Genomic DNA, 27421 nt, shown 5'->3' with positions numbered 1-27421 from the left:
CACCTAATTGACTTCACCCGTTTCCTAACTGGTCTCCTTCTTTTCAGATGGCTTTCTTTTGTTCATTCCCCATTACTGCAACCCAAGAACTTCAAAAAAAAAAAAATAAATAAATAAATAACACAAGTCTGGCCAAATCACTTACTAGCTTAAAACCCTTCATTGGCACCTCTTATTGTTTTTCAAAACTTCCAGACATTCATTTGTGGTGCAAGTTAGTAAGTATTTGAATGCATGAAAAGATGGTATATTTTTTCCTCTCTTTTGAAAAAGGGTCCTATGAGATGACAACAGGAATTGCTTCCCTCTGCTCCCTAATTCACTATAAGTGTGGAGTGAAAGTCTAAAGCCATGTTTCCATAAGCTGCACCTTTGCTAGGGTGGTAGAACTGGTTTCCTACGTGCTCCCTGGGCAGAATTGTTAGTCTCTTGTCCACTGGGCATCCATAATCCATAGCATGTTACCTTTTGTGGGTTCATGGCTTTCCAAAGTAATTCCTGTAGCCTTGGTGTTTTTAAGATCTGTTTTTCTGCCAGAGTTCTATATATTGTCTTTTTGAATTAAGTACTGACAAGTGACTATAGATGAAATTCATTCCTTGACTTCCTCCATTTAAGAGGAGCATGGGGAGGGGCATGGGAACTGTATGGGCTTCTTAGTACTCTTTTTTTTTTTTTTCCCCTTTCTGCTGAAGCTCTTGTCTGGTAAGATGGCTCCTTAATGCCACCTTATAAGCCATTAATATCTCAGACTCTGGAATCTGAGTTGGCAAGCATAATACTTTCTGTTGTTTTTTTTAATTTAAATTTTAGTTAATTAACATACTGTGCAATATTGGTTTCAGGAGTGCAATTCAGTGATTCATCACTCACAAGTATATTGGTTTTATTTTCTCTGCTTATTATATCTCTTTTACTCTTTTTTTTTTTTTTTCTTTTTTGAGGAATAGTTGACATACCACGTTACTTTAGTTTCGGGTGTACAACATACGGATTCAACTAGTTTGCATATTAAACTACGCTCGCCACAAGTCTAGCTGCCATCTGTCACCATATAGTGCTACTGCAGTGCCACCGACTGTATTCCCTGTGCTGTTTCCCATGTTCCCGTGACTTACTCGTTCCATAACTGGCAGCCTGTGTGTCCCACTCCCCAACCATCAGTTTGCTTGTATCTCTTTTACACGGAATGGAACTTTTCTCTCAATAACCAGGACTAGGAAGAAGGTTTGGAACTGGAAAGGGCAAAGGCTGTTGTTTGTCCTTTGCTTTTTATGGCTTAGTTCTTTGCTCGAAGTTGTAGGTGGGTAGGGTCTTTCTGCTTCATCTGTGTTTCTAAATGGCAGTCTTCAGCTCTGTAACATTTTGGCAGTCTTCTTCATTCCCTCAAAGTTCAAGTAGTCTGTTTTACTTAGATGCCTTCATTTCCTGGTTCTTCAGTGACATCCTGTTAGGTTTTCTCCTACTCTTGCCCTGCTCCTTTACTTCCTCATCCCCCAGTTGGTTATTTGCTCCTTCTGTTCTAGTGGAGTAAACTGATTATGGAACCATGTGACACATGCCTTCATAGGCCAGTGCACAAGATTGTGTGAAAATCTAGAGTAGGGACTGTAAGTGAGACTAGAGGAAGTCATGAAAGACTTTTTAGGGGAAGGAGCATTTCTACTGAATTTTGAAGAATAGGGGGATGGGCTTTTCAGAAAGAGATGGTGGGTGTACGGCCAAGACTGCTTGTCTATTCAGTTCTAGGAGCTTCGATTAGTGACAGTAAGACTGGTATTAAAGGGACAATGATAAGAGGCTGGAGAAGGTGGCAGAGGCAGACAGAGGCATAGTGTGCCACAGAGTTCAAATGTTACTTTGGAAAGTTCTTCCTGCACATGGGCCAGGACCTCAGTGAAGAGGTGTGTCCAATAACCTGGAGAGGTGAGTCTGAGCTGAGGTAGTGACAGTGAGCAGTGTTGGGGGTGGGGGGGGGAGGGAGAGAATTCACTCTTTTCATCAGCTTCTTCCTTCAAGTGAAGTCTGATAAGTTAAGAAATATCTTACTAGGGTTGTGATTAAAATTGGGTAAAGGTGTGGATTATAGTGGAATTTGATTTTTCATTGAGAAACAGTATGTGTTTCCATTTATTTGAGCCTTCTGTTACACATCTTAGTAAAGTTTTTCATCTATTTTATATGTATCTGCATTTATGCATGCACTTAACTATTAGATTTTTCTAGGCATTTGATTCTTTTGTTGCTCTGGTTAACTGGATGCTCTGTTAATAAATACAACTTGTCATTCCTGATGTATAGGGAAGCTGTTGATTTTAGTACATTTCTCTTATATCTAGCCAACACCTAATTCTAAGGATCTGATTATCATTTATCAATTCTAACTTCTTATTGCATTTGCCAGTGTTTCTGGAACAATGTTATAAAATAATGGTGATAGTTGGCATACTTGTTTTATTCTCATTTTTCAAAAATATTGACTCTAGGTTTACAGTCAGTATTAAAATCAATATTAAAAAATAAAGATATTCTATTTATTTTGCTATTTTTTAAGAAGACTATACCTTATTAAATGATTTTTAGCTTATAATGAGGTGATCTTAGACCTTTTTTCTGTTGGTATCATTAATACATTTTAAAATATCTTTTTAAGTTTTATTTTATTGAGAGAGAGAGAGAGAGAGAGAGGGAGAATGCCAGCATGAGTTGGGGAGATGCAGAGAGAGGAGAGAGAATCCCAAGCGGGGTCCTCACTGTCAGCGCAGAGCCTGATGCGGGGCTTGAACTTAGGAACCATGAGATCATGACCTGAGCCGAAGTCAGATTCTTAACTGACTGAGCCACCTAGGCACCCCTACATTTTAAAATATTAAACCATGTTGTATTTCTGTGATAAATATACTGTGCTATTCTTTAAGCAAATACTTTACATCAGTTTGCTAGGATTTTATTTAGTATTTTTGCATTTCTAGTTATAAGTTGAAATTATCTGTTTTTTTATTTTTAATTTTTTTGCCCACAGATTTTTATATTAAAATTATATTCATAGTTTCTTTTTAAAAATTTATTTAAAAATTTTTAATTCAGTATGGTTAACATACTGTTATATTAGTATCAGGTGTACAATATAATGATTTAGCAATTCCATACATTACTCAGTGCTCATCAAGGTAAGTGTACTCTTAATTCTTTTCACCTATTTCACCCATCTCCACACATCCCCTCCAGTAATTGTCTGTTTGTTCTCTACAGTTGAGAGTCGATTTTTGGTTTGTGTCTCTTCCCCTTTTTTTTCTTCCTTTGTTCATTTGTTTTGTTTCTTAAATTTTATATGTGAGTGAAATCATTTGTTATTTGTCTTTCTTTGGCTTGTTTCACATAGCATTTACTCTCTAGATCCATCCATGTTGTTGCAAATGGCAAAATTATATTCTTTTTTATGGCTGAATAATACTCCACTGTGTGTGTGTGTGTGTGTGTGTGTGTGTGTGTGTGTGTGTGTGTACACATACATATACTGCATCATTATTCATTCATCAAATGATGGACCTTTGGACAGCTTCCCATAGTTTGGCTATTGTAAATAATGCTGCAATAAACATCGGGGTGTATGTATCCCTTCAACTTGATGTTTTTGTATTCTTTGGATAAATACCCAGTAGTGCAATTAGTGGATCATAGGGTAATTCTACTTTTAATTAAAAAAAATTTTTTTTAATGTTTGTTTTTGAGAGAGAGAGGGAGACACCAGAGCTTGAGCAGGGCAGGGGCAGAGAGCTAGGGAGACACAGAATCTGAAGCAGGCGCCAGGCTCTGAGCTGTCAGCACAGAGCCTGACATGGGGCTTGAACTCATGGCCCATGAGATCATGACCTGAGCCGAAGTCAGATACTTAACTGACTGAGCCACTCAGGAGCCCTTCTATTTTTAATTTTTTGAGGAACCTCCATACTGTTTTCCACAGGGGCTGCACCAGTTTGCATTTCTACCATCAATGCAAGAGGGTTCCTTTTTCTCCACATCCTCCTCAACATGTGTGTGTCTTGTGTTGTTGATTTTAGCCATTCTGACAGGAGTGATAGCTCATTGTGGTTTTGATTTCCATTTCCCTGATGATTAGTGATGTCGAACATCTTTTCATATGTATGTTTGCCATCTGGATGTCTTCTTTGCAGAAATGTCTGTGCATGTCTTCTGCCCATTTTTAATTGGATTATTTTTTTTTAAATTTTTTTTTAATGTTTTATTTATTTTTGAGACAGAGAGAGACAGAGCATGAATGGGGGAGGGGCAGAGAGAGAGGGAGACACAGAGTCGGAAGCAGGCTCCAGGCTCTGAGCCATCAGCCCAGAGCCTGATGCGGGGCTCGAACTCACGGACCGTGAGATCGTGACCTGAGCTGAAGTCGGACGCCTAACCGACTGAGCCACCCAGGCGCCCCTTTAATTGGATTATTTGTGGGTGTTTTTTGGTGTTGAGTTGTAGAAGTTCTTTATATATTTTGGATACTAACCTTTTATTGCTATGTCCTTTGCAAATATCTTCTCCCATTCTGTAGGTTGTCTTTTAGTTTTGTTGGTTGTTTCTTTCAATATGCAGAAGCTTTTTATTTTGGTGTAGTCACAATAGTTTATTTTTCTTTTGTTTCCCTTGCCTCAGGAGATCTAGAAAGATGTTGCTATGGCTGATGTCTGACACAGTACTGCCTGTGCTCTCTTAGAGGATTTTTATGGTTTCAGGTCTCATATTTAGACCTTTATCTATTTTGAGATTATTTTTTGTGTGTGATGTGAGAAAGTGGTCCAGTTTCATTCTTTTGCATGCTGCTGTCTAGTCTTCTCAACACCATTTGTTGAAAAGATTGTCTCTTTTCACTGGATATTCTTCCCTGCTTTGTCAAAGATTAATTGACCATATAATTGTGGGTTTATTTCTGAGGTTTATATTCTGTTCCAGTGATTTATGTGGCTGTTTTTGTGCCAGTACCATATTCTTTTGATGACTATAGCTTTGCAATATACTTGAAGTCCGAAATTGTGATGCCTCCAGCTTTGTTTTCCTTTTCAAAGTTGCTTTGGCTCTTTGAGTCTTCTATGATTTCATACAAATTTTAGGATTGTTTATTCTAGTTTTGTGAAAAATACTGTTGGTATTTTGATAGGGGTTGCATTAAATCTGTAGATTGCTGGGGCTCCTGGGTGGCTCAGTCAGTTGAGTGTCAATTTCGGCTCAGGTCATGATCTCACCACTTGTGGGTTTGAGCCCAGCGTCAGGCTCTGTACTGACAGCTCAGAACCTGGAGCCTGCTTCAAATTCTGTGTCTCCCTCTCTCTCCGCCCCTCCCCTATTCATGCTCTTTCTCTCTTAAAAATAAATAAATTTAAAAAAAATTTTTTAAAAAATCTGTAGATTGCTTTGGGTAGCTGGTACAGACATTTTAACATTATTTGTTCTTCCAATCAGTGAGCATGGAATGCCTTCTTATTTTCCATTCGTGTTGTCTTCAATTTCTTTCGTCAGTATTTTATACTTTTCAAAGTACGTGTCTTTCACCTCTTTGGTGAGGTTTATTCCTAGGTATCTTACTATTTTTGGTGCAGTTGTGAAAGGGATTGTTGTCTTAATTTCACTTTATGCTGTTTAATTATTAGTGTTATAGATGTGCAATAGATTTGTGCACATTGATTTTATATCCTCTGACCTTACTGAATTCATTTTTCAGTTCTAGTAGTTTTTTGGTTGAGTCTTTTGGGTTTTCTTTATATGGTATCATGTCATCTGCAAATAGTGAAAGTTACCAATTTGCATGCCTTTTATTTCTGTTTGTTGTCTGATTGCTGTGGCTAGGGCTTCTGGTGCTATGTTGAATAAACATGGTGAGATTGGACATCCTTGACTTGTTCCTGACTTTAGGGGAAAGCTCTGTTTTTCCCCACTAAGTATAATGTTAGCTGTGTTTTTCATGTAAAGCTTTTATTATGTTGAGGTATGTTTCCTTGAAACCTACTTTGTTGAGGATTTTTATCATGAATGGATGTTGTACTTTTTCACATGCTTTTTCTGCATCTATTGAAATGATCATATGTTTTTTATCTTTTTTGTTTTGATATGATGTATCAAATTGATTTACTTGTGAACACTGAACTACCCTTGCATCCCAGGAATAAATCCTCCTTGATTGTAGGAATTGATTTTTTTTTAATGTATTGTTGGATTCAGTTTGCTGATACTTTGTTAGTGTTCTTAAGAGATACTGGCCTGTATTTCTCTTGATGTCTTTATGTGGTTTTGCTATCATGGTAATGCTGGCCTCATAGAATGAAAATGGAAGTTTTTCTTTCTCTTTTATATTTTGGAGAACTTTGAAAATAATAGGTATTAACTCTTTTAAATGTTTGGTAGAGTTCATCTGTGAATCTGTCTAGTCATGGACTTTTGTTTGGTGGGAGTTTTTTTGATTACTCATTCAACCTCATTGTTGGTAATTGGTCTATTCAGGTTTTGTATTTCCTCCTGCTTCAGTTTTGGTATGTTACATGTTTCTAGGAACTTATCCATGACTTCCAGTTTGTCCAGTTGGTTTCATAATATTCTCTTACAGTCCTTTGTATTTCTGTGGTGTTGATTGCTATTTATCCTCTTTCATTTGTGATTTTTTTTTTTTCCTTTGAGTACTGTCTTTTGTTTTTTGATGAGTCTGGCTAGAGGCTTACCAACTTTGTTGATCTTTTCAAAGAGCCATCTTTTGGTTTCATTGATTTGCTTGTTCATTTACGTATTCATTTTTAGTTTCTGTATCATTTCTTTCTGCTCTCGTCTTTATGATTTCTCGTTTGGGGTTTTATTTGTTTTTATTTTTCTAGCTCCTTAGGTATAAGATTAAGTTGTTTATTTGAGATTTTTCTTTTTTCTTGAGGTAGGCATGTATTGTTATAATCTTCCCTCTTAGAACCCCTTTTGATGCATTCCAAAGATTTTGGACCTTTGTGTTTTGTTTTTTTTTTTAAATGTTTACTTATTTTTGGAAGAGCCCAAGTGAGGGAGGGACAGAAAGGGAGAGAGGGGGACAGAGGATCTGAAAGAGGCTCTGTGCTGACAGTAGTGAGCCCATTGTGGGAATCAGATTTAACTGTGAGATTATGACCTGAGTTGAAGTCAGATGCTCAACTGACTGAGCCACCCAGGTCCTCAGACCATTGTGTTTTCATTGTCGTTTGTCTCCATGCATTTTTTGCTTTCTTCTTTGATTCCCAGTCATTGTTTAGTAGCATGTTATTTAATCTTCTTATATTTGTGCTCTTTCCAGATTTTTTCTTGTGGTTGATTTTTAGTTTCATTGTGTTACTGTCTGAAAAGATGCATGGTATGACTTTGATCTTTTTTAATTTGTTGAGAGTTGTATTGTGACCTATGTGATCTATTTGGGACAATGTTCTGTGTGCACTTGCAAGAAATGTGTATTTTGCTGTTTTTGGATGGAATATTTTGAATATATGTGTTAAATCCATCTGACCAGTATGTCATTCAAGGCCCCTGTTTTCTTGTTGATTTTCTCTTTTGATATGGGTCAATTTATGTAAGTGGGGTATTAAAGTCCCCTACTATTGTATCACTATTGATTGTTTCCTTTATGTTTGTTATTAACTGTTTTATGTACTCCCATGTTGAATGCATAAATATTTATATTCTATCTTTAAAAAAAATTTTTTTTTTCTTTACATTTATTTATTTTTGAGATACAGAGTGAGACAAAGCATGAGCAGGGGAGGGGCAGAGAGAGAGGGAGACACAAAATCTGAAGCAGGCTCCAGGCTCTGAGCAAGTGGTCAGCACAGAGCCTGATGCGGGCTTGAACCCACGAACTGTGAGATCATAACCTGAGCCAAAGTCGGACGCTCAACCGACTGAGCCACCCAGGTGCCCCTATATTTGTTCTGTCTTCTTGTTGGATTGTCCTCTTACTAATTATATAGTGTTCTTTGTCTTGTGTTACAGTCTTTGTTTTAAAGTCTGTTTTGTCTTATGTAAGTATTGCTACCTAGGCTTTCTGTTGACATCCATTTGCATGATAAGTGTTTCTTCATTCTCTCACTTTATATCTGCATGTGTCTTTAGGTCTGAAGTGAATCTCTTATAGTCAGCATATGGATGGCTCTTGTTTCTTTAGCCTTGCCATCATGTCATCCTGTGTCTTTTGATTTGAATGTTTAGTCCATTTGCTTTCGAAGTAATTATAGCTAGGTATGTATTATTGCCATTTTGTTACTTATTTTGCTGTTGTTTTTATAATTCTCTGATCTTTTCTTGCTCTCTTCTTACAGTTTTCTGTCTTTCTTTAGTGATATATTTGGACACCTTTGTTTTTATTTTTTGCATGTCACTGGTTTTTGATTTGTGGTTACCATTAGTTTTGTATATAATGTCTTCTGCATATAGCAGTCTATATTAAATTGATAGTCGTTTAAGTCTGAATCTATTCTCTACTTATCTTGCCCCATGTTTTAGGTATATGGTGTCATACTTTACATCCTTTTATTTTGTGAATCCCTTGACTTTTATAGACATGCTTATTTTTACTGCTTTTGTGCTTCCTACTTTTCTTACCCTTACTTATGGTCTTTTCTTCCCACTTAGTTCCATTTAATGTTTCTTGCAGGGCTGGCTTAATGGTTATGTATTCCTTTAGCTTTTATTTGTCTAGGAAACTTTTTTCCCCCCTCCTATTCTGAATAATAGCCTTGCTGTGTAAAGTATTCTTGGCTGCAGATTTTTCCTTTCAGCACTGTGCATATATCATGCCATTCCCTTCTGACCTGCAAAGTTTCTGCTGAAAAATCTGCTGATAGTTGTATGGAGTTTCTTATGTGTAACTGTCTTCTTTTCTCTTGCTGCTTTTCAAATTCTGTCTTTATCATTACTTTTTGCTGTTTTAGTTACTATGTACCTTGGTGTGGACTTTCCTGGCTTGCTTTTGTTGTAGGAATCTCTGTGCCTCCTGGATCTAGATATCTTTTTTACTTCCCCAGATGAGGAAAGTTTTTAGCAGTTATTTCTTCAATTAAATTTTCTGCCTCATTTTTTCTCTTTTTTTCTTCTTCTGGGGTCTCTCTAATATTTGCATTATATTACACTTGATGGAGTCCCTGAGTTCTTTTAGTCTGTTTTCAATTTGTATAATTTTTTTCTCGCCCCTGGTCACTTGATTACTTTCCATTACTCTGTACTCTCAGTCACTAATTCATTTTTCTGCTTCCTGTAGCTTACTATTTATTCTGTGTACTTTATTTTTAATTTTAATTTCATTTATTTTATTCTTCATCTCTGGCTCTTTTTAAGGGTCTCACTGATGTCCTCCACCTTTTCCTCAAGTCCAGTGAATGTCTTTATTATCATTACTTTAAATTCTTTATTAGGCATTTTTTTTATCTCCATTTTATTGAGCTCTCTTGCTGTGATTTTGTCCTGTTCTTTCATTTGAGACATATTCCTCTGTTTCATCATTTTGTCTGTTTCTTTCTTTCTTTTTTTTTTTTTTTAATGTTTGTTTATTTTTGAGAGAGGGAGACAGAGACAGAGTGTGAGTGGGGAAAGGACAGAGAGAGAGAGAGACAGAATCCAAAGCATTGGGCTCGAACCCATGAACTGTGAGATCATGACCTGAGCCAAAGTTGGATGCTTAACCATCTGAACCACCCAGGTGTCCTTCTCTGTGTCTGTTTCTGTGTGTTAGGAAAGTCAGCCAAGTCTCCTGCCTTGTGAAGTGATGGCCTTATGAAGAAGAGGTCCTGTAGTGTCTTGCAGTGCAGTGTCCCCTGTTCACCAGAACATGGCACTTCATGGGTGTCTCCTGTGTGTGTTGCGTGAGCCTGGCTATTGTGTGTCCTGACTGCTTTTTCCTTCAATCTAGTCATCTGCAGTGGTTCTCTTTGCCAGTTGTGGGCAGTGTTGGGTCCCTGGCAAGGGTGGGGTGCACAGTTTTAACAGGATGCGTGATATTCCATGAGGGCCCTCTACCACTACCACGACCAAGGCCCTGTGAAGTCTGCAGGTAGGGAGATGTGGTATTAGCAAGGCTTGCACGGATCTTCTGGGGGAGGGGACCCACAGCACTGGAACTGAGGCCGGCTTGACTGGAGGGAGCGGGGCTTGCTATAGACAAGTTAATAAATGTTGGCGCTGCACTGTTGCCCACAGGTGGCTGTGTGTTCATGCCTGGCAACGGGGGAGGGAAATGTTCTCGGTGTAGTCGCCCTGCAAAACCTACCCCTTGCTCTGAGATGAGTAAATAACTCTCCCGTATCCCCCAGGTGTTTCCAAACTGCTGCTGCAAGATGCTGCTGCATCTCCCCAGGCTGTATGTTGAGCTTTCTTTAAGGCCTGAATTCTACTTCCTAATGCCCTCTGGGCTCTCCCAGAGGGAGAGTATTCAAATTTCAGGCTGTAAGTCCTGCTGGTTGTAAGAACGGTGAAGCTTCTTTCACTTTCAAAGCCAAATGTTTTGGGGATTTGTCTTACCTGTGTAGGCTCCCATGATAGTCCTTCTCTGTGCCTGTGGCTCCCTCCCTCCCAGGGAGGCTGTGGTCCAATTAGCTTCCTACCACTTGTATGCCCTTCCTACCTTCTTCAGTGTGACCTCTACTCTTCTCTCTCATTGTGGGGTTTGTTCTGCCAAGCTTTGGGTTGTTTTCTGGGTTATTTACACTGATATGAGTGTTATCTAGTTGTATCCGTGGGGCAGGGTGATCTTAGGGTCCTCTTACTCCTCCATTTTACCAGCCTCTTCTCTTCACTTCTTGGAAAGATACTCAAGGATGCTTTCTGCCTTCTCTGGTCTCTGGAACACGCGTGGAGTATCTTACAGAAATAAGCTCTCCCTCCATTCGGCACATCATTATCTATTTTGATAATTTGTATAGTGTATAATATTTGAAAATCTCTCCAGTTTTGTTACTAGTAGTTGCCACTCTGAAATAGTAACGTATTGATAGTAGAATACAGGAACTAGAGTGAAGATGGACTTTTTGTTGTCTCATTACTTCATCTTTACATATATTTTATATTTTATTTTTTTAATGTTTATTTATTTTGAGAGAAAGAGAGAGTGCCAGTAGGAGAGGGGCAGAGGTAGAGGGAGAGAGAGAGAATCCTAAGCAGGCTCTGCACTGTAAGCAAGGAGCCTGACATGTGGCTTGAACCCACAAATGGCAAGATCATGACCTGAGCCAAAATCAAGAGTCAGATGCTTAACAACTGAGTCACCCAGATGCCCTTTAAATTTATCTTTAAATATTCCCTGTATGCTATAAAAATAAAGTTTACTTATTTTTCAGTTTTATCTGAGACTGTGATTTTTAGGAGGATGCCCATGAAGATCATCTTACTGTTGCTTTGCATAGGGCATACCAGTGGGACAGGGTCTGTGAGGAAATACTGTATTTATTATATTTCTTATATGTATAGCAGAGTATCGCAAACCCATAAAGGTTTGGATCTGCCTTTATATGATTTAGTCAAATGCTGTGATCGTTCTTGAGTACTGAATGTTAAAAAATACTATCTTTATTTCCACATACTTCAGGGCCCTTTAAGCTAAGGAGGCATGTAAGCCAGCCTTGGGTCCACTGATTTGCACTGTAGTATAGACACAAGGAATTGGTGGTTAATATAGTTCCTATTGAAAGCAACGACTTATGTCCTTGACACCAAACGTAGATTCTTTTTACTCGACATTTGATATATTTTGATTGATTTTATACCTTTTCTGCTACTGTAGGAATTTAACTTGAATTATTTCAATTGGGCGTAAAGCAAACTTGTAGAGAAGAGTAAAGATTTTTATAATTTAGTCTTGGGAGGGAGGAGAAAACCTGAGACAAAATCCAGCCTTAGACTAAGGGTATTTTTGGATGTCTTTGGAATGTAGCAAAGCTTGTATATGAGGACTAAGGGATCCATGTTAGAAAGTTCTGTATTCGGATATGTTCTGCTATTAAGTTGTCATAAATGGTGCTAAGACCATGTGACTTGGCGTGCCTGGGTGGCTCAGTCAGTTAAGCATCTGACTTCGGCTCAGGTCATGATCTCACAGTTTGCGAGTTCAAGCCCTGTGTTGGGCTCTGTGCTGATAGCTCAGAGCCTGGAGCCTGCTTCAGCTTCTGTGTCTCCCTCTCTTTCTGCCCCTTCCCTACTCACACTGTCTCTATCAAAAATAAACAAACATTAAAAAAAAAATTAACCAAAAAGACCATGTAACTTAAAATTTTGGAGAGAAGGCTCAAGAACCATTTTTTTTTAGTATTGCTTATAACGTGTGAAAATAAGTCTTTTTATAGCCCAGGCGGTGGAAAGAGTCAACAACTCAGAAATATAATTAGGAATTGAATATTTATGGAAGGCCAGGTATGAGAAAAGAAAGAATGGAATATGGTTTATCACAAAGCTAAGTGAATTTAAAAGCAATTTGTTGAATACTGGTGGAAGAAATCTTGAAACCTTATAAGGTAAGACTTGGTAACTAGGAATTAACTACGTATAGTACTATCATTGATATTCTTTATCTACAGTCTTCATTGTTTAATTTAAAAAATCCAGGGACTTTTAAAAGTTCACCAGTGAAGTCTTCTAGTCCTGTATTTTCTCATGGAAGCTGTGATCCTCAGCTGTGAACTTCCTACTGTAAGGTTTTGGGGCCCTAAGTCTTTATGATAATGGAGGGAATATGTGTATACTAGAAGGTCATATATATCTACTTCAAACTTTATCTTTTGTTTAGACTTAATGTTATTCTAATACCTTACTGTTTTTTAAATCACAATTTACTTACAATACTTTCTTATTTGCTTTGGCCTTTTGCTATGTGAATTTTGCCACTTTTAAAAATACATTTTACATTTAAATATAATATTAATTCATTTAACTCTGATTTTACTTATGTTTTGCATGAGAAATTACCTCTTATGTACTAAAATAAGAGTCCATTACCCAAGAGGGAAAATTACTTCTGTTTTAACCTCACATAAAAAGTTTCATATCTTCTATGCTTCTTCTTTGTCTGTGAATATTTATATTGGTGACTGGTCAAAACTTCAGTGGCTATCTATCTTCCCTACTGCCTTCAGTGCATCCAATGTGAACCTGAAACAAAGCTCTTACATCCCATCAGAACTATTTTGACAGTATGGAGAATAGCATTTTTTTTTTTTAAGAGATATATAAAGTTTAGAATTTGGCACATGGTCTGCCATTAGCATAGTTTCCCTTGCAAGCGTGTAGAATTCGTAATTAGAAAATATTATATGGACCATTGGACCTATTAATTGTCCCATTGCCCTAGTTAATTTTTTAAAAAATTAATCTCCTATAACAGATAATTTATGTTTTACAGCTTAAAAAATAAATGTTGCTCTTTTGAATTTCTGTGCTGTTTCCTGCTTCACAGCAAGCCAAGTGACTTGAAAAATTAAAATCTATGTGTTTGCAATTTTATAGGATTCATAAAGGATTTCATTCATGTACTGTCTTGGTAGCCTGTCATGCGTGATAGGTTTAGTATTAGTAAAAATGCCTTTTTGCATGAGTATCTGGGACTGAATGATCTGTGTATGCAAATGGAAGTCTAAATTTGCCCATCTCTCCTTCTCCCCTTTTAAAAGTGGTGAGACTTCTCTTGGGAATAGTCATGGGCAGTTTCCACCATATTCTTGGACAGAAAGGACATGAAAGGGTTAATGCTGTGACCTGAACTGTTGCCTTTGGGGTGAAGCTGAATAGTTAAACACAGCAGTTCAACTCTTTAGTAAGAACTTACTTCTCATCAGTCTTAGTGATCAAAAAGAATCCTAGTGAGGAGAGTTATTCTGTCTTCAATTAATAATCAGTCACAGTGATAGTCTCCTGTACGTGTGACATGTCACTTTTCTTCAAGTATTACCCTTTTTTCAAATTATATTTATTTATTTATTTATTTATTTATTTATTTATTTATTTATTTATTTTCTTTAATGTTTGTTCTTTTTTGAGATAGCGGGAGCACAGTAGGGGAAGAGAGAAACAGGGAGAGAGAGAATCCCAAGCAGGCTCTGCGCTGTCAGCACATAGCCCAAGTTAGGGCTTGATCTCCCAAACCATGAGATCACTGCCTGAGCTGAAACCAAGAGTTGGATGGATGCTTAACCAACTGAGCCACATAGGTGCCCCGCAATTATGTACATTTTAAACGGATTTTTTTTACACTAAGTCTGTAAAGAAAATGTTAGTCCATTCAAATATATCATCATGGGGAAAAAGGTGTGACTTTCTTGTACCCATATCACCCATGTGATATGCTGTCTGCTCTTACTCTGGTTTTTTGAAGGTGCCGTATAAAAACTTGTCTCTAATTTCAGATTTCAGTAGTCCACGACAAAGGAGAAACATGACAGGATTTAATAGGCTCTGTCTCCTGTGATGCAGGACTGAGGCTTAACTGATTATCTTTCAATCTGTAGCATTTGTATGTGCCATTCTCCAGTTCATTAGCAATACAGGAGGGCTCAGGGTTTAGTGAACTGTGTATAAGCAGAAGCTGTCCATAATCCAAGTGCATGTTTAAAGACCATATGAGATAGTAAGCTTTGTGTAGTAAGGATTCTAAATGTAAATTAGAATCCTGCCTGTCATTTTATGAAGGAAAACTTCAGTACAAGCATCTTACTTGTGCAGGCAATTGTTTTACTGGTTACTTTTTGTTTGAAGCCCACAAGCTGATGGTGGTGCTTTGAGAAGTACTTTCATTAATATTATTCTATGTTGTCGTAATGGACTTTTATTCATACCTGTGTAAAAACAACTATGCTATAGTTACTACTTATTAAAGTACACTTGATTGGGCTCCTACCTTTTATGTCTGTGAAGTGTGAAATTTTCAGTTGTTTTGTTAAAAAAGTCTTTTTTGTGTATAGTGATTTTTTTGATGGCCTATAGTGTGACATGGTTTTTTGTTGTTTATTCATTTTTGCACTTGGTGGTTTAAGACCCAGAATATGGATTCATTATCTCAGATTTCTGTTTTTTGATTGTCATACTTACAGAATATATGTGTGAGGAGATTGTTTATTTGGTATGTGAGCACAGTATTTTAAGAGAATGAAACTGAGAAGTATCAAGTATAGTGGATGAAGTTAGTTGCCTTTTGAAATAAACTGAGATTGTTTGCTCTAAGTGTATGGGAATTTGGAAAGACCCCAAATGTAGCACAATGACTTGTCACTTTGTTGTAAATCAGAGAGCCAAAACACAATACAGTTCTTGTAGAGAAAGACTGTTGTCAGAGTAAGGTTACAAGTTATTGAACCTAGGCCTAAAGGGAAATCTGAGAGTACAAATTTATCGATATTTACCAGTGCTAATCCAAAAAGAAAGAGTGACTGAACCTGATAGTGATAAGTAACAGTGATTAGAGAAATGTTTGCTGTGGTTCATTTCTTTTCTTGATCACTAGCTTTCTTTTCCTGCTATGCCATCAAAACATCTTTCCCCATGGTCATTAATGACCTTGTCTCCAAACTGGTACTTTTGTCCCTCATTTATGTGCCCTTCATGCAGCATCTGAGTTGACAGCTTCCTCCTCCCTCTTTCTTCCACTCTGTTTCCTTCCAGATCTTTCTCTATACATTCAGTGCAATTTTAAAAGATGGTATTGTACCATGTTCGCCATTTTATATCTAGTTGAACACATTGCATTTTCATGGCTCACTTTAATGGCCATTACATGGACATACCATAATCTTAAAAACTATGAAGTCTTATAAAAGAAATGCTCATTTTAGGACACTTTTCTGGGGGGCTCCTGGGTGGCCCAGTCAGTTGGGTGTCCAGCTTCGGCTCAGGTCATGATCTCACAGTTCGTGGGTTCAAGCCCTGTGTCAGGCTCTGTGCTGACAGCTCAGAGCCTGGAGCCTGCTTCGGATTCTGTGTGTGTCTCTCTCTTTGCCCCTCTCCCACTTGTGCTCTGTCTCTCTCTGTCTCTCAAAAATAAATAAATATTAAATTTTTTTTTTAAAAAGAAAACTTTTTTCTTTATGTTGGCATATTACTTTTTTTTAAATTTATTTTTAAAAATTTATTTATTTTAAATTCAAGTGAGTTAACATGCAGTGTTTATGGGTTTCAGGAATAGAGCCCAGTGATTCATCACTTCCATCTACCACCCAGTGCTCATCCCAACAAGTGCCCTTCTTAATGCCAATCACCCATTTAGCCCATCCCCCCCACCCACCTCCCCTCAATTTGTTCTCTGTATTTAAGTTTCGTATGGTTTGCCTCCCTTTCCGTTTTTATCTTGATTTTCCTTCCCTTCCCCTATGTTCATCTGTTATGTTTCTTAAATTCCACATATGAATGAAATCGTATAATATTTACCTTTCTCTGACTGACTTAACTTTGCATAGCATAATATACTCTAGTTCGATCCATGTTGTTGCAAATGGCAAAATTTCATTCTTTTTTTTAATGTTTTGTTTTTTTTTTTGATTTATTTTTGAGAGAGAGAGAGAGGCAGCGCATTAGTGAGGGAGGAGCAGAGAGAGAGGGAGAGACAGAATCTGAAGCAGATTTCAGGCTCTGAGCCATCAGCCCAGACAGAGCCTGATGTGGGGCTTGAACTCATGAACCATGAGATCATGACCTGAGCCAAAGTCAGACACTTAACTGACTGAGCCACCCTGGCACCCCAAGATTTCATTCTTTTTGATCACTGAGTAGTATTCCATTGTATATATATTCCACATCTTCTTTATCCATTTATCAGTCAATGAATATTTGGGCTTTTTCCATAATTTGGCTATTGATAGCTCTGCTGTCTGTAAACATTGGGGTGCATGTGCCCGTTCAAATCAGCATTTTTGTATCCTTTGGATAAATACCTACTAGTGCAATTGCTGGGCCATAGGATAGTTCTATTTTTAATTTTTTGAGGAACCTCCATACTGTTTTCTAGAGCTGCTGCACCAGTTTGCTTTCCCACCAGCAGTGCAAGAGGGTTCCCCTTTCTCCACACCCTTGCCAACATCTGTTTCCTGAGTTATTTTAGCCATTCTGATAGGTGTGAGATGGTATCTCATTGTGGTTTTAATTTGTATTTCTTTGATGATGAGTGATGTTGAGCATCTTTACATGTGTTTGTTAGTCATCGAATGTCTTCTTTGGAAAAATGTCTGTTCGTGTCATCTGCCCATTTCTTCACTGGATTATTTGTTTTTTGAGTGTTGAATTTGATAAGTTCTTTATAGATTTTGGATACTAACCCTTTATCTGATATGTCATTAGCAAATTTCTTCTTCCATTCTGTCGGTTGCCTTTTAGTTTTGTTGATTGTTTCCTCCCAGAATAGCTAGGGCAGTCAGATTGCCCTGCATCATAACTCTGCTGTGTTTTTTCTTTGGCGCACAGCTGGGATTCAAAACCCAAAGTCTTAAAGGACCTGGCATCACTCAGACTCACTCTCTTCCTCCTCTAGAGCAGAGCCTCTCTGCTGAAGAAAGGCCCTTGGCTGGCACCTGCAAGGTCTTTTGTCCTTAGGGAGGCAGTAAACCCCCTTCCAAAAGTACTCCAGGAAGGGGACTGTTCCCTCCCAGTGTATCCCAAAGATCACTACACAACACTATGCATTCAAGTACCTCGTCCCTTCTCTCCAGGAGCATGCTCCACAGTTCTGCTCCAAAGAGAGTTGTGCACTTCCACAACCTCAGAGTTTGAGCTCCGTAAGCTGTTTGCAAAAAAGAACTGAGACCTCAGTACTTCTCGTTCCCCTGTCCATGGTCCAGGGAGGTTTTCTTCTTGTGCTGTCTCAAATCCATGTACCTCGTACTTGCCAAGCTGTCTCCCTACTGCTGTGAGGTCCTTCTGCCACTCTGCAGATCAATTTCCGGGGTGTTCCAAGTACTCTGACTTCAAAGCAGCTGTGTTTGAGGGACAAGGAAAGCCCAGGGTCCCCTCTACTTCTCCGCCATCTTAACTCTATCATTTTAGAAAACTTTTTACCATAATACAATATATTAAAATTATTTTGAAACCATGTGTAAGGAAGTGGAATAGTAGACAAAAGTTGTACAGTTTTACCAATTTACTTATAATTAAAAAATGAATGATGGGCAGTATTGAATATTATTGGAATAAACAAGGAAAAACACAACCTTAGTTAAGTCATTGGAACCTTTTTGTTTTCTTATCTATGAAATAACAGATTTCTACAGGTCTCTGAATTCCCTTCCAGTGTAATATTCAGTGACTTATGAATTAACACATGCTGAGAAGTCTGCATCAACTTATTCCCTAAACCACAGTTGGTTCTCTTGATGGGTGTGATTACTATATAATGTACATATATATTAAAATTAATTTTAAAAGTGCCCTGTCCACTACTTTATTCATTTGTTTGTCATGTGGCACGGTTTTCTTTCTAGTGGATCTGAATGCTTGTCCTGTGTATTTATCTAATTTCTGTATTTGTTGACATAGAATACAGAGACTATAATAAGTATGGTAAATTATTTTTATTTGCATTTGAAAGCATCCTACACTTGGTGATTAATGATTATAAAGCTATATTAAAAATGTGAATATGAATACAGAAGAATACAGAGTTGTGAAAAAATTCATGTGTAAGTAACAATATATCCAATTAAAAATACTCCCTAGAATGGTGTGATGTCAAATTGAAATTTCACATGTTTTTTTCCATTGAATTCAACAGCTTGTGATACTTGATTCTTATGCTTTGTATGAATTCTGAGTCATTTATTTTAGTATAAAAGTTGTGTATTATTAAGGAAGTTGAAAAAATTCATCCCCTGGTGCATCCATTTAGTTAAATATCAAGTCACACATTCTATTTACTTAAACCCATCTGCACTTATTTTACCAGGAACATATTTGGGTTGCGGCCTGTGGATTATGCAGACGGTGAAAATATGAAGTCACTATTGCTGCTACCAGAGGAGAATGAATCATCATCAACTCGCCATTGCTCAGTAGTAAGTATGGATTAGGCTTTGGGAAATTTAGGTCTTTTATTGAAATTGATTATGAAAGGAACATAATACATCAATTTCCAGTTAGCAAGTTGCTTTCAATCACCAAAAAATTATTGAACATTTTCTTTGTATTAGCTACTGTGAGTTCAAAGACTATTATAATCAGAATAAATCCATCAACAAATATTTATTGACTCCCATATATATTTTAGGGAGCATTCATACTGCAATCAGTGTGACAGATAGAACTCTTATTCTCAAGGAACTCACATTCTTTTTAAAAATTTTTTTTTTTTTAACGTTTATTTATTTTTGGGACAGAGAGAGACAGAGCATGAACGGGGGAGGGGCAGAGTGAGAGGGAGGCACAGAATCAGAAACAGGCTCCAGGCTCCGAGCCATCAGCCCAGAGCCTGATGCGGGGCTTGAACTCACGGACCGCGAGATCGTGACCTGGCTGAAGTCGGACGCTTAACCGACTGCGCCACCCAGGCGCCCCAAGGAACTCACATTCTAATAGAGATGTCTGTAAGACAGAGATGTCTGTAAGACAGATGTCTCTTACAGAGACACTCTGTAAATATGTAAACTAATGTAAATGAAATAATTTCAGGAACTTAAATTGTGTGGTTTGAAGATTTTGTAGAGTATAATTGAGTGGAGCTTAAGGGCTCCAGAAAAGGCACTGCCTTAGCTGGAGTCATTGGAGGGCCTTTAGAGAACTGATGTTTGATTTGAAACCTGAATGAGGAGGAGGAGGTATCCAGGTGAACATCTGGAGGACAGGTGTTCCAAGCAAGTGTATAGGGTCCCTTAGTGGATGAGTGTGGCATATTTGAAGGTTAGAGAGAAGGTCCTACTTGATGGTGACTAGTCAGTGTCTAAGAGTACTGGAAACCGCTGAAAGGATTTAAAGCAAGGGAATGAAATGATTTGGTTTATGTTTTAGGAAGTTCACTCTGGCTGCTTTGTAATAAAGAGACTGAGGTGGGGCAAGAGTGGAGGCAGGGAGATCACTGAGGACTGTTTTCATTGTGACAGGATGAGCTATCATGACCTCCTGGATTAAGGTAATAGTGGAAATTACGAGAAGTATGAAGTTGAGTGTCTATTTTTGAGTTAATGGTACCATACTTTCTGATGGATTATATGTGAAGTGTGGATAAAGAGTAGAATTAATATGACTAGCAAAGGGGTAGTAGATGGTGGGGCCGTTTCCTGCTGCGGGGGAAGGAAATCAGTAATTCTCTTGACCAATTTTATGTCTCTAAGGCAGCAAATGGAGATCTTGAACAGGCACGTGAGTCTGTAGTTCAGTAAAGAGCTACAAGCTAGAGAAAGTGAAAAGAATGCTTATTCCATAGGAATTTACAGTTTAATGGTGAATATAGATATAAAAAAGTTCATTACATACTGTAATAAATTTATAATAGAAGCCATAAAAATGTACAGGAGATGTACAGAGAAGGAAGAAGCTGATTCCAGAAGGGATCAGAAGAGCTTCACAGAGAAGGTAACAAGAAAGCTTGTAAACTTTTAAAGGTAAAAGTTTTAGCAAGGTATCTAATAGAATGCTGTTGGCTGCAGATAACAAAACATTTACTCGAATGCCTAACGGCAGTATATTCTTTTATATAAAGGTAATCCCAATTTAGAATAGCTTTCTTTGGTGAGTTCAGCAATTAAATGGCTGCGCTAGAGACCCAAATTCTTTGTCTTTCTGCTTTGCCATCCTCAGCTTGGTGGCTTTGTCCTCACCAATCTCCCTCCAGTGGTTATAGGGTGATAGCCACAACTGCACATGTGACTGTGTCCACCATTAAAAGAAGGACTAAAACCCTTCCTAGAATCTTCCACTGGACTTCCCCTTATGTCTTACTGGTCAGAACTGGTCACACAGTTCGTGTTGACATACTTCATGGTTGAAGGCAGGGAAGGTTCTTGAAGAGTGGATATCTGGAAAAATGGGATTCTGTTAGCGTGGAGGAAGTGAGCATTGCCGCACTGCAGTCAGGTATACAAAGTGGGGATGGCAGTCCAAATCTGAGGAAACAGACTCATAGACAAGGAAGCATAAAGAATCTTTGAAATCTGAGAAACTAGTTAGTGTGAGAGGAGCACAAGGTATATTATCAGAGAAGAACCAGAGGTCAAGAGTGGAGTTGAGATCAAAATGTAAAAGGCTTTGGCTCCCCCCAGGAGGAGTTTAGACATTACTACGCAACAGGGCACTCTTGTGCATTTTCAGTGTATTGGGACCGCAGAGGACAGCCGAGAGTGGGCCAAGACCAAAACCTGGTTAGGAGGCTGTGTGATAAACAGAACTCTGATGGGAAATGGTGGTGTGATGTGGGCAGGGAGAGAAGAAGAGGGTTTTTCAAGAGAGGGGTGTGGTGGGTGCACTCAGCTGCTCAGATAGGGGAAGAAGAGAGAAAGGGATGAGTTCAGGTCAAAGATGTGGTCATAGCTGCTGTCGCAAGCTGGTTACCTTTGTGCTCTGACAACTGTTTATCTCTTGCCTTCTCCTGGACATCAGCCCTGCAAGTGTGCACCAAGGTGGTTTTCATAATGAACTGCAGGAGAAAATAGAAATCTTTCTACTTTACTAATAGAAATTTACTAGTTTACAAAGAAGAAAGCTGAAACCTAGTATGATTTGCTCATGGTTACCGAGCCATTAAAAAAAACAGAAGAAAGAAAGTAGGGTTTTTTTGAATGGATCAGTGAGAACTTGAATTTCTTAAATCTTAGGTCAGTACTCATTCAGTTCCACCATACTTAACAGTGTAAATTGGCATGTATTTATTCATTTGGACTTGAACTCTACTGGCAGAACGTAGCATAACTGAGTTGTCATTTGCCAATGTTCCTTTTATGAAAAGCTGGAGAAGAATTACATCAAATGTGTCAAAAACAAAGATACCTTTATGGTGGTCTTGGAGTGTGAACATGGCGATGTCCTCAGAGAAGAGGAAGTTGTTTACCCCCCCTCAGTTCTGCCCAGTTACTGCTGTGTTTTTATAAAGTGTAAGAAGCCTGTACCTTCTGCATGTCTGATGGACATGGCCTCACAGTATCATTATTACTATCTTCATGGTAGATTTCTGGTGAAGGAAAAGATAATGGTTATATGGTAAGTCCTAAGGTGAAAGGGTTGTGTCCTTCTGGAATCTGTCTTCCCTCAGCTGCTGCCAGACCCCCTTTCACTCATCATTTTTCCGCCACGTTGCACCGCCTCACTGTTTCTAGAATCCACCAACATGCTCCCATTTCAAGTCCTCAGCACCAGCTGTTTTCTCTGACAGGGACAATTGTAGGGAACTGGACATAGATGTGGCACTCTGCATCACTCCCTTTAAATCCCACTCAGGCGTCGTCCTATCTGAGAGGGTTCTGTACTACTGTTTCTCAAGTGGCAGCCTCCCAGGGCTTCGTATCCTCCCAACCCTGCTTTATTTTCCCTTACCACTGATCATTTGACAAAATACATTTTTATTTTATTGGGTTTCCACCCTCCCTTCCAGTTAGACTATAACCTGCATGAGGTCAAGGACTTGCCTCTTTTGTTAATGTAGCAACCCCAGTACTGAGAACAGTGTCTGGCAAATAGTAGGTGCTCAATAAATGTATGTTAAATGCATGAGAGAGTACTGGAGGGCCCTCCCTGATACATGCTTGCTCCTAAAACCAGGACAAGTACTTAGTAGCTGAGTCTGAATTCCTTCAGATTTGTGATTTCCAAGTCCTGAGAGCTGCTTCAGGAAGAGCATCATGTGGAAGGAATTGGGTGATAAGTGTGTGGGGTTTGAGTGTCTTTACTTCCAATCTAGAATTTTTGTTACATGGTTGTTGGAAGGCATTGTTTGAAATCTGAGAAGCTATCTCTAGTGACTTAAAAGGCTGTTGCTGTGTTCATTTTGTTACTTCTCTGCCCATGATCCTTTTGAGTAGCATTTTTATCCTTTTTCTTTTCATAATTTCAAACCCTATTTTTTATAAACATTAATTAAGAATTTGAGAAAAATTTTCATAAGAGTTTAATGCCATGTACATAGCAACTAATATCTATAAAATCAGGGTATTGAACCCTTGGATGTGTTCTGAACATCTTTTGAACCTCATGGTGAATAACCTCTGCTTATTCAAACCACGTGCCTCCTCACCCGCACCTCCTGCCCCCAACAGATGTGTGGCTTTGGTGGCTGTTTGCTTTATGTTGTTGTTGTTGTTGTTAATAGTATTCCTTAACTATGAGAAATTAGTGTCCGTTTCTATTTTTTGTTCAGACTTACAAACGATGATAGGAAAATGCTTGACCCACTTTGGTGCTCTTCTTGGGCTGATGGAGATAGTATCATATGCTATATATATAGAATTGATATCTTTTCACTCTTGTATTTTGTACAGAGAACTCACTTTGCTGAAGTGGAGTTACATAAACTGGAAAGTAATGTGTTCCATTTGGAGCTATTTTTATGGCACATATTTGTATAACTGACAATTATTGAATCACTATTTTTTCCCATTATTTAGTAATTGAATGATCCATCAAGTGCACTGCACTATTTTCATCTTAGGGAATGTTTACAGTGTTTAGGTTAGACATGGTTAAAGCACCTTATAACTTAGTGAATAGGAAAGATAACATACAGAAATGTGATGTCAATATGTGTGTGATGTGTATAGCATGTCCAGTCAGACCTTTGCAACTTGAACCTCAGATGAATAATTCAGGAAACAACATTTTTTTGAGAAAGAGAGAGAGCGAGCATGTGTATACGAGTCAGGGAGAAGCAGAGCAAGAGGGAGAGAGACTCTTAAGCAGTCTACATGCTCAGCAATGTGGGACTCAGTCTCATGAATATGAGATCATGACCTGAGCAGAAATCAAGAGTGAGACGTTTAACCAACTGAGCCACCCAGGTGCACTTAGGAAACGGAACTTTTTTTTTTTTCCTTTAATTTTTAAAAAAACGTTTATTTATTTTGAGAGAGAGGACAGAGTGCGAGTCGGGGGGGGGGGGGGAGAGTGAGAGGGAGACACAGAATCCGAAGCAGGCTCTAGGCTCCAAGCTGTCAGCACAGATCCCAACTCGGGGCTCGAACCCACAGACCATGAGATCATGAACTGAGCTTAAGTTGGATGCCCAGCTGACTGAGCCACCCAGGCGCCCAGGAAACTGGACATCAACTTTCAGTTTTCAAATAGTTTTCAAGTTTCAATACTCAAGTGCTGAATATCCCCATTAGAAAAACCTTTCATAGAAATTTTTTTAAAATGTTGTGTATGTACTTACTTAATACATGGCAGAATTTCATTGAATATATTTTGAGCGAATGAATGATTGGAATCGATCTGTTTATAGATGTAGCTAACAACTTAGTGTTATATGGTAGGGCATCAGACTATGAATTATCACTACATTGATATGTGAATATTTAAACACTAACTTTCTCTAATCTAGGTGTTGAACTGCACTGGTGATCAGACCTTACTGTTTCACTTTGTTCTTCAGAGCTTTTTAGAACCCCAAAATCCCATGCATACAAAGTCACACACGTCGGAGGGCCTTCTGTCTTGTATTTGAAAATTACAGTACTGTGTTTGGCTTTTTATTCTTTAACACAATAGTGCTGATTTACTTTTTGTTTTCTTCTTCGCCGGGACATTGCTTGTCTTTTATCAGGTAGCTTTTAGCTGACTCTCATTCCAATTCCATTTGTTAAATTCTCTTGGCTGCTGTTGAAGGCATTAGCTCATTGTTTCTTTGAATCTTTCACTTAATGCTATCCATTGGTGTTTTCTCTTTATACTTGTTGTTTTTGTCTCCTGGAAGTTCTACTTCTTTCTGTACAACTGAAAATATTGGTCTTTGTTAGAGCAATTCTTTTTCATAGCTGCATTGAGTTATTACTATTGGTGGATCTGGTCTAACTTCTGTATTTTCTTGTCTGTTTTAATTGTCTTGGTTTTGATAGGTAACTGTTTTGATGTTAAGAATTTGTTTTCTTGGGACACCTGGGTGGCTCAGTCGGTTGAGCGTCCAACTTCGGCTCAGGTCATGATCTCGTGGTCTGTGAGTTTGAGCCCCGCGGCGGGCTCTGTGCTGACAGCTTGGAGCCTGGAGCCTGCTTCGGATTGTGTCCCCCGCTCTGTCTGCCCCTCCCCCACTCATCCTCTGTCTCTCTCTCTCTCTCAGAAATAAACATTAAAAAAAATTAAAAAAAAAAAAGAATTTGTTTTCTGTTTTTGAGCTCAGTGTTGTTAGACGCTTTAGTGTTCTTTGATTTATTTTTTATTTTTTTTAACATTAATTAGTATTGAGAGACAGGGAGACACAGAGCATGAGGAGGCGAGGGGCCGAGAGATGGAGAGACACAGACTCTGAAGCAGACTCCAGGCTCTGAGCTGTCAATACAGAGCCTGACGTGGGGCTCGAACTCACAAACAGCGAGATCATGACCTGAGCCGAAGTCGGACGCTTAACTGACTGAACCACCCAGGCGCCTCTAGTGTTCTTTGATTTTTTTACATAATCTCAGTTTAAAATGAAAAGACCAGAGGTGCCTTGGGTGGCTTAGTCGGTTAACCCCTGACTTTTGGTTTCAGCCCAGGTCATGATCTCATGGTTTGTGAGTTTGTGCCTGGCATCAGGCTTCATGCTTGCAGTGCAGAGCCTGCTTTGGATTCTCTGTACCCCTCTCTCTGCCCCTCCCCTGCTTGCACACACTCTCTCAAAATTAAAAAAAAAAAAAAAAGACCAAACCAAGTTTAACGTTAGTAGAATAAGTTAGTGGAGGGGAGATAGGGAATTAATAATTTTAAGTGGGTGTTTTGGGTTACTTAAGAAGGTGGAACTCCTCACTGGCTTAGTCGGTAGAATATGCAACTCTTGATCTCAGGGTCGTGAGTTCGAGCCTCACGTTGGGTGCAGAGATTATAAATAATTTTTTTTAAGAAAGGCTTACTGGTGACAGAATGAAGTTATAAAATTCTAGAGAGATCCAGTTTAGAATCAAGGAAACAAGATGCCCTGCGTTTACATTACTATTTAGCATTTTATTCTGGGGTGAGGTGGGGAGGAAGGACTATAAATTAACTATTCAAATGCACTGAGCATTAGGTTCTGAGCCACAATTCGATGGAAATTATGGGGAATTACTAGATAGAGGAAGATAAATACCGAGATTCAAGCTTCTATCAAGTGAAAGTTAATAGGTTTCTTTAGTTTTTAAATGATTTTAACACTGTGGTATCTCCCCTTTCATTAATAGACAAACACTGGTCAGCGTAGGGATGGACCTCTCGTGCTTATAGGCAGTGGGCTTTCTTCAGAACAGCAAAAAATGCTCAGTGAGCTTGCAGTGATTCTTAAGGCTAAAAAATGTGCTGAATTCGACAGTACAGGTGAGGATTTTTATATACTTATTTATTTTTGTCTGAAAAAAATTTTAAATAGGCAATCCTATTTTATTTGTAGAATTCCCCTCATCAATTATATGTTTTAATCATTGGGGAATGGCAGTATACTTTGAATCTTATAATCTAAAATGTTTTTATAGACCTAATTTAGTCAGGAAATGTAAAGTTTAAAGCTTTGCACATATTTCAGGACAGAACAGTGTGTCAGAAGGGCAAACTTATGTGTTTGCTAATGACAAATAAATTGTGTGTAATGTAATACTTTAATTCTTTAGTTACAATTTGAAAATAAAAGAAAAATATATGTTAATGTGGCTTTAAGATACATGGTTTATGATCTGGTTTTTCATGCTGTTGGCCAGGATGGAGAGTGATACTTAGTTTAAAAAGTCTTATATCTAAGTATACAAATGGTTGCTTTTGAAGAAAATTCAGATTATGAAGCACAGACTAGTTATAATCATTGAAGATTTTTTTTGGTATATATTTGTTTCTGTTACTTCTTTTTTTGTATTCTAGTAACTCATGTCATTGTTCCTGGAGATACAGTTCAAAGTACCCTAAAATGTATGCTTGGGATTCTCAATGGATGTTGGATCGTAAAATTTGAATGTAAGTATTGGATTTGGGAGAACTACAAAATGAATTGAGTAGATTAATTTCATTTAAAAAAAAAAAATTTTTTTTAATGTTTATTTATTTTTGAGAGAGACAGAGACAGAATGTGAGTGGGTTAGGGGCAGAGAGAGGGAGACACAGAAGCAGAAGCAGGCTCCAGGCTCTGAGCTGTCAGCACAGAGCCTGATGTGGGGCTCGAACTCACGAGCTGTGAGATCATGACCTGAGCTGAAGTCGGATGCTCAACTGACTGAGCCACCCGGGCACCCCAATTAATTTCATTTTTTATGGTATACTACTGCCAATAATTATTTAAGGAACTTAACGCTAATTTTTCTTACCTCCGGTTAGTCGCTGCAGTTTGAAAAAG

At 38.3% G+C, this 27421-nt stretch overlaps 1 protein-coding gene across 4 annotated transcripts in view; it reads left to right on the top strand.

Moving 5' to 3' along the window:
- The window catches only part of BARD1 (BRCA1 associated RING domain 1), an 82579-nt gene that overhangs the window by 41840 nt on the left and 13318 nt on the right, over nucleotides 1-27421 (top strand). For all 4 annotated transcript variants that reach the window (XM_027051493.2, XM_027051510.2, XM_053215758.1 and 1 more), the window contains 3 exons: nucleotides 18902-19010; nucleotides 26286-26418; nucleotides 26953-27045. In XM_027051493.2, coding sequence (XP_026907294.2) covers nucleotides 18902-19010; nucleotides 26286-26418; nucleotides 26953-27045 — 335 coding nt within the window. The remainder of the gene's footprint in view (nucleotides 1-18901; nucleotides 19011-26285; nucleotides 26419-26952; nucleotides 27046-27421) is intronic.

Source organism: Acinonyx jubatus, chromosome C1 (genome assembly GCF_027475565.1).
Source record: "Acinonyx jubatus isolate Ajub_Pintada_27869175 chromosome C1, VMU_Ajub_asm_v1.0, whole genome shotgun sequence".
Classification (NCBI taxonomy): Eukaryota; Metazoa; Chordata; class Mammalia; order Carnivora; family Felidae; genus Acinonyx; species Acinonyx jubatus.
This window is presented reverse-complemented; position numbering and strand designations above follow the sequence as displayed.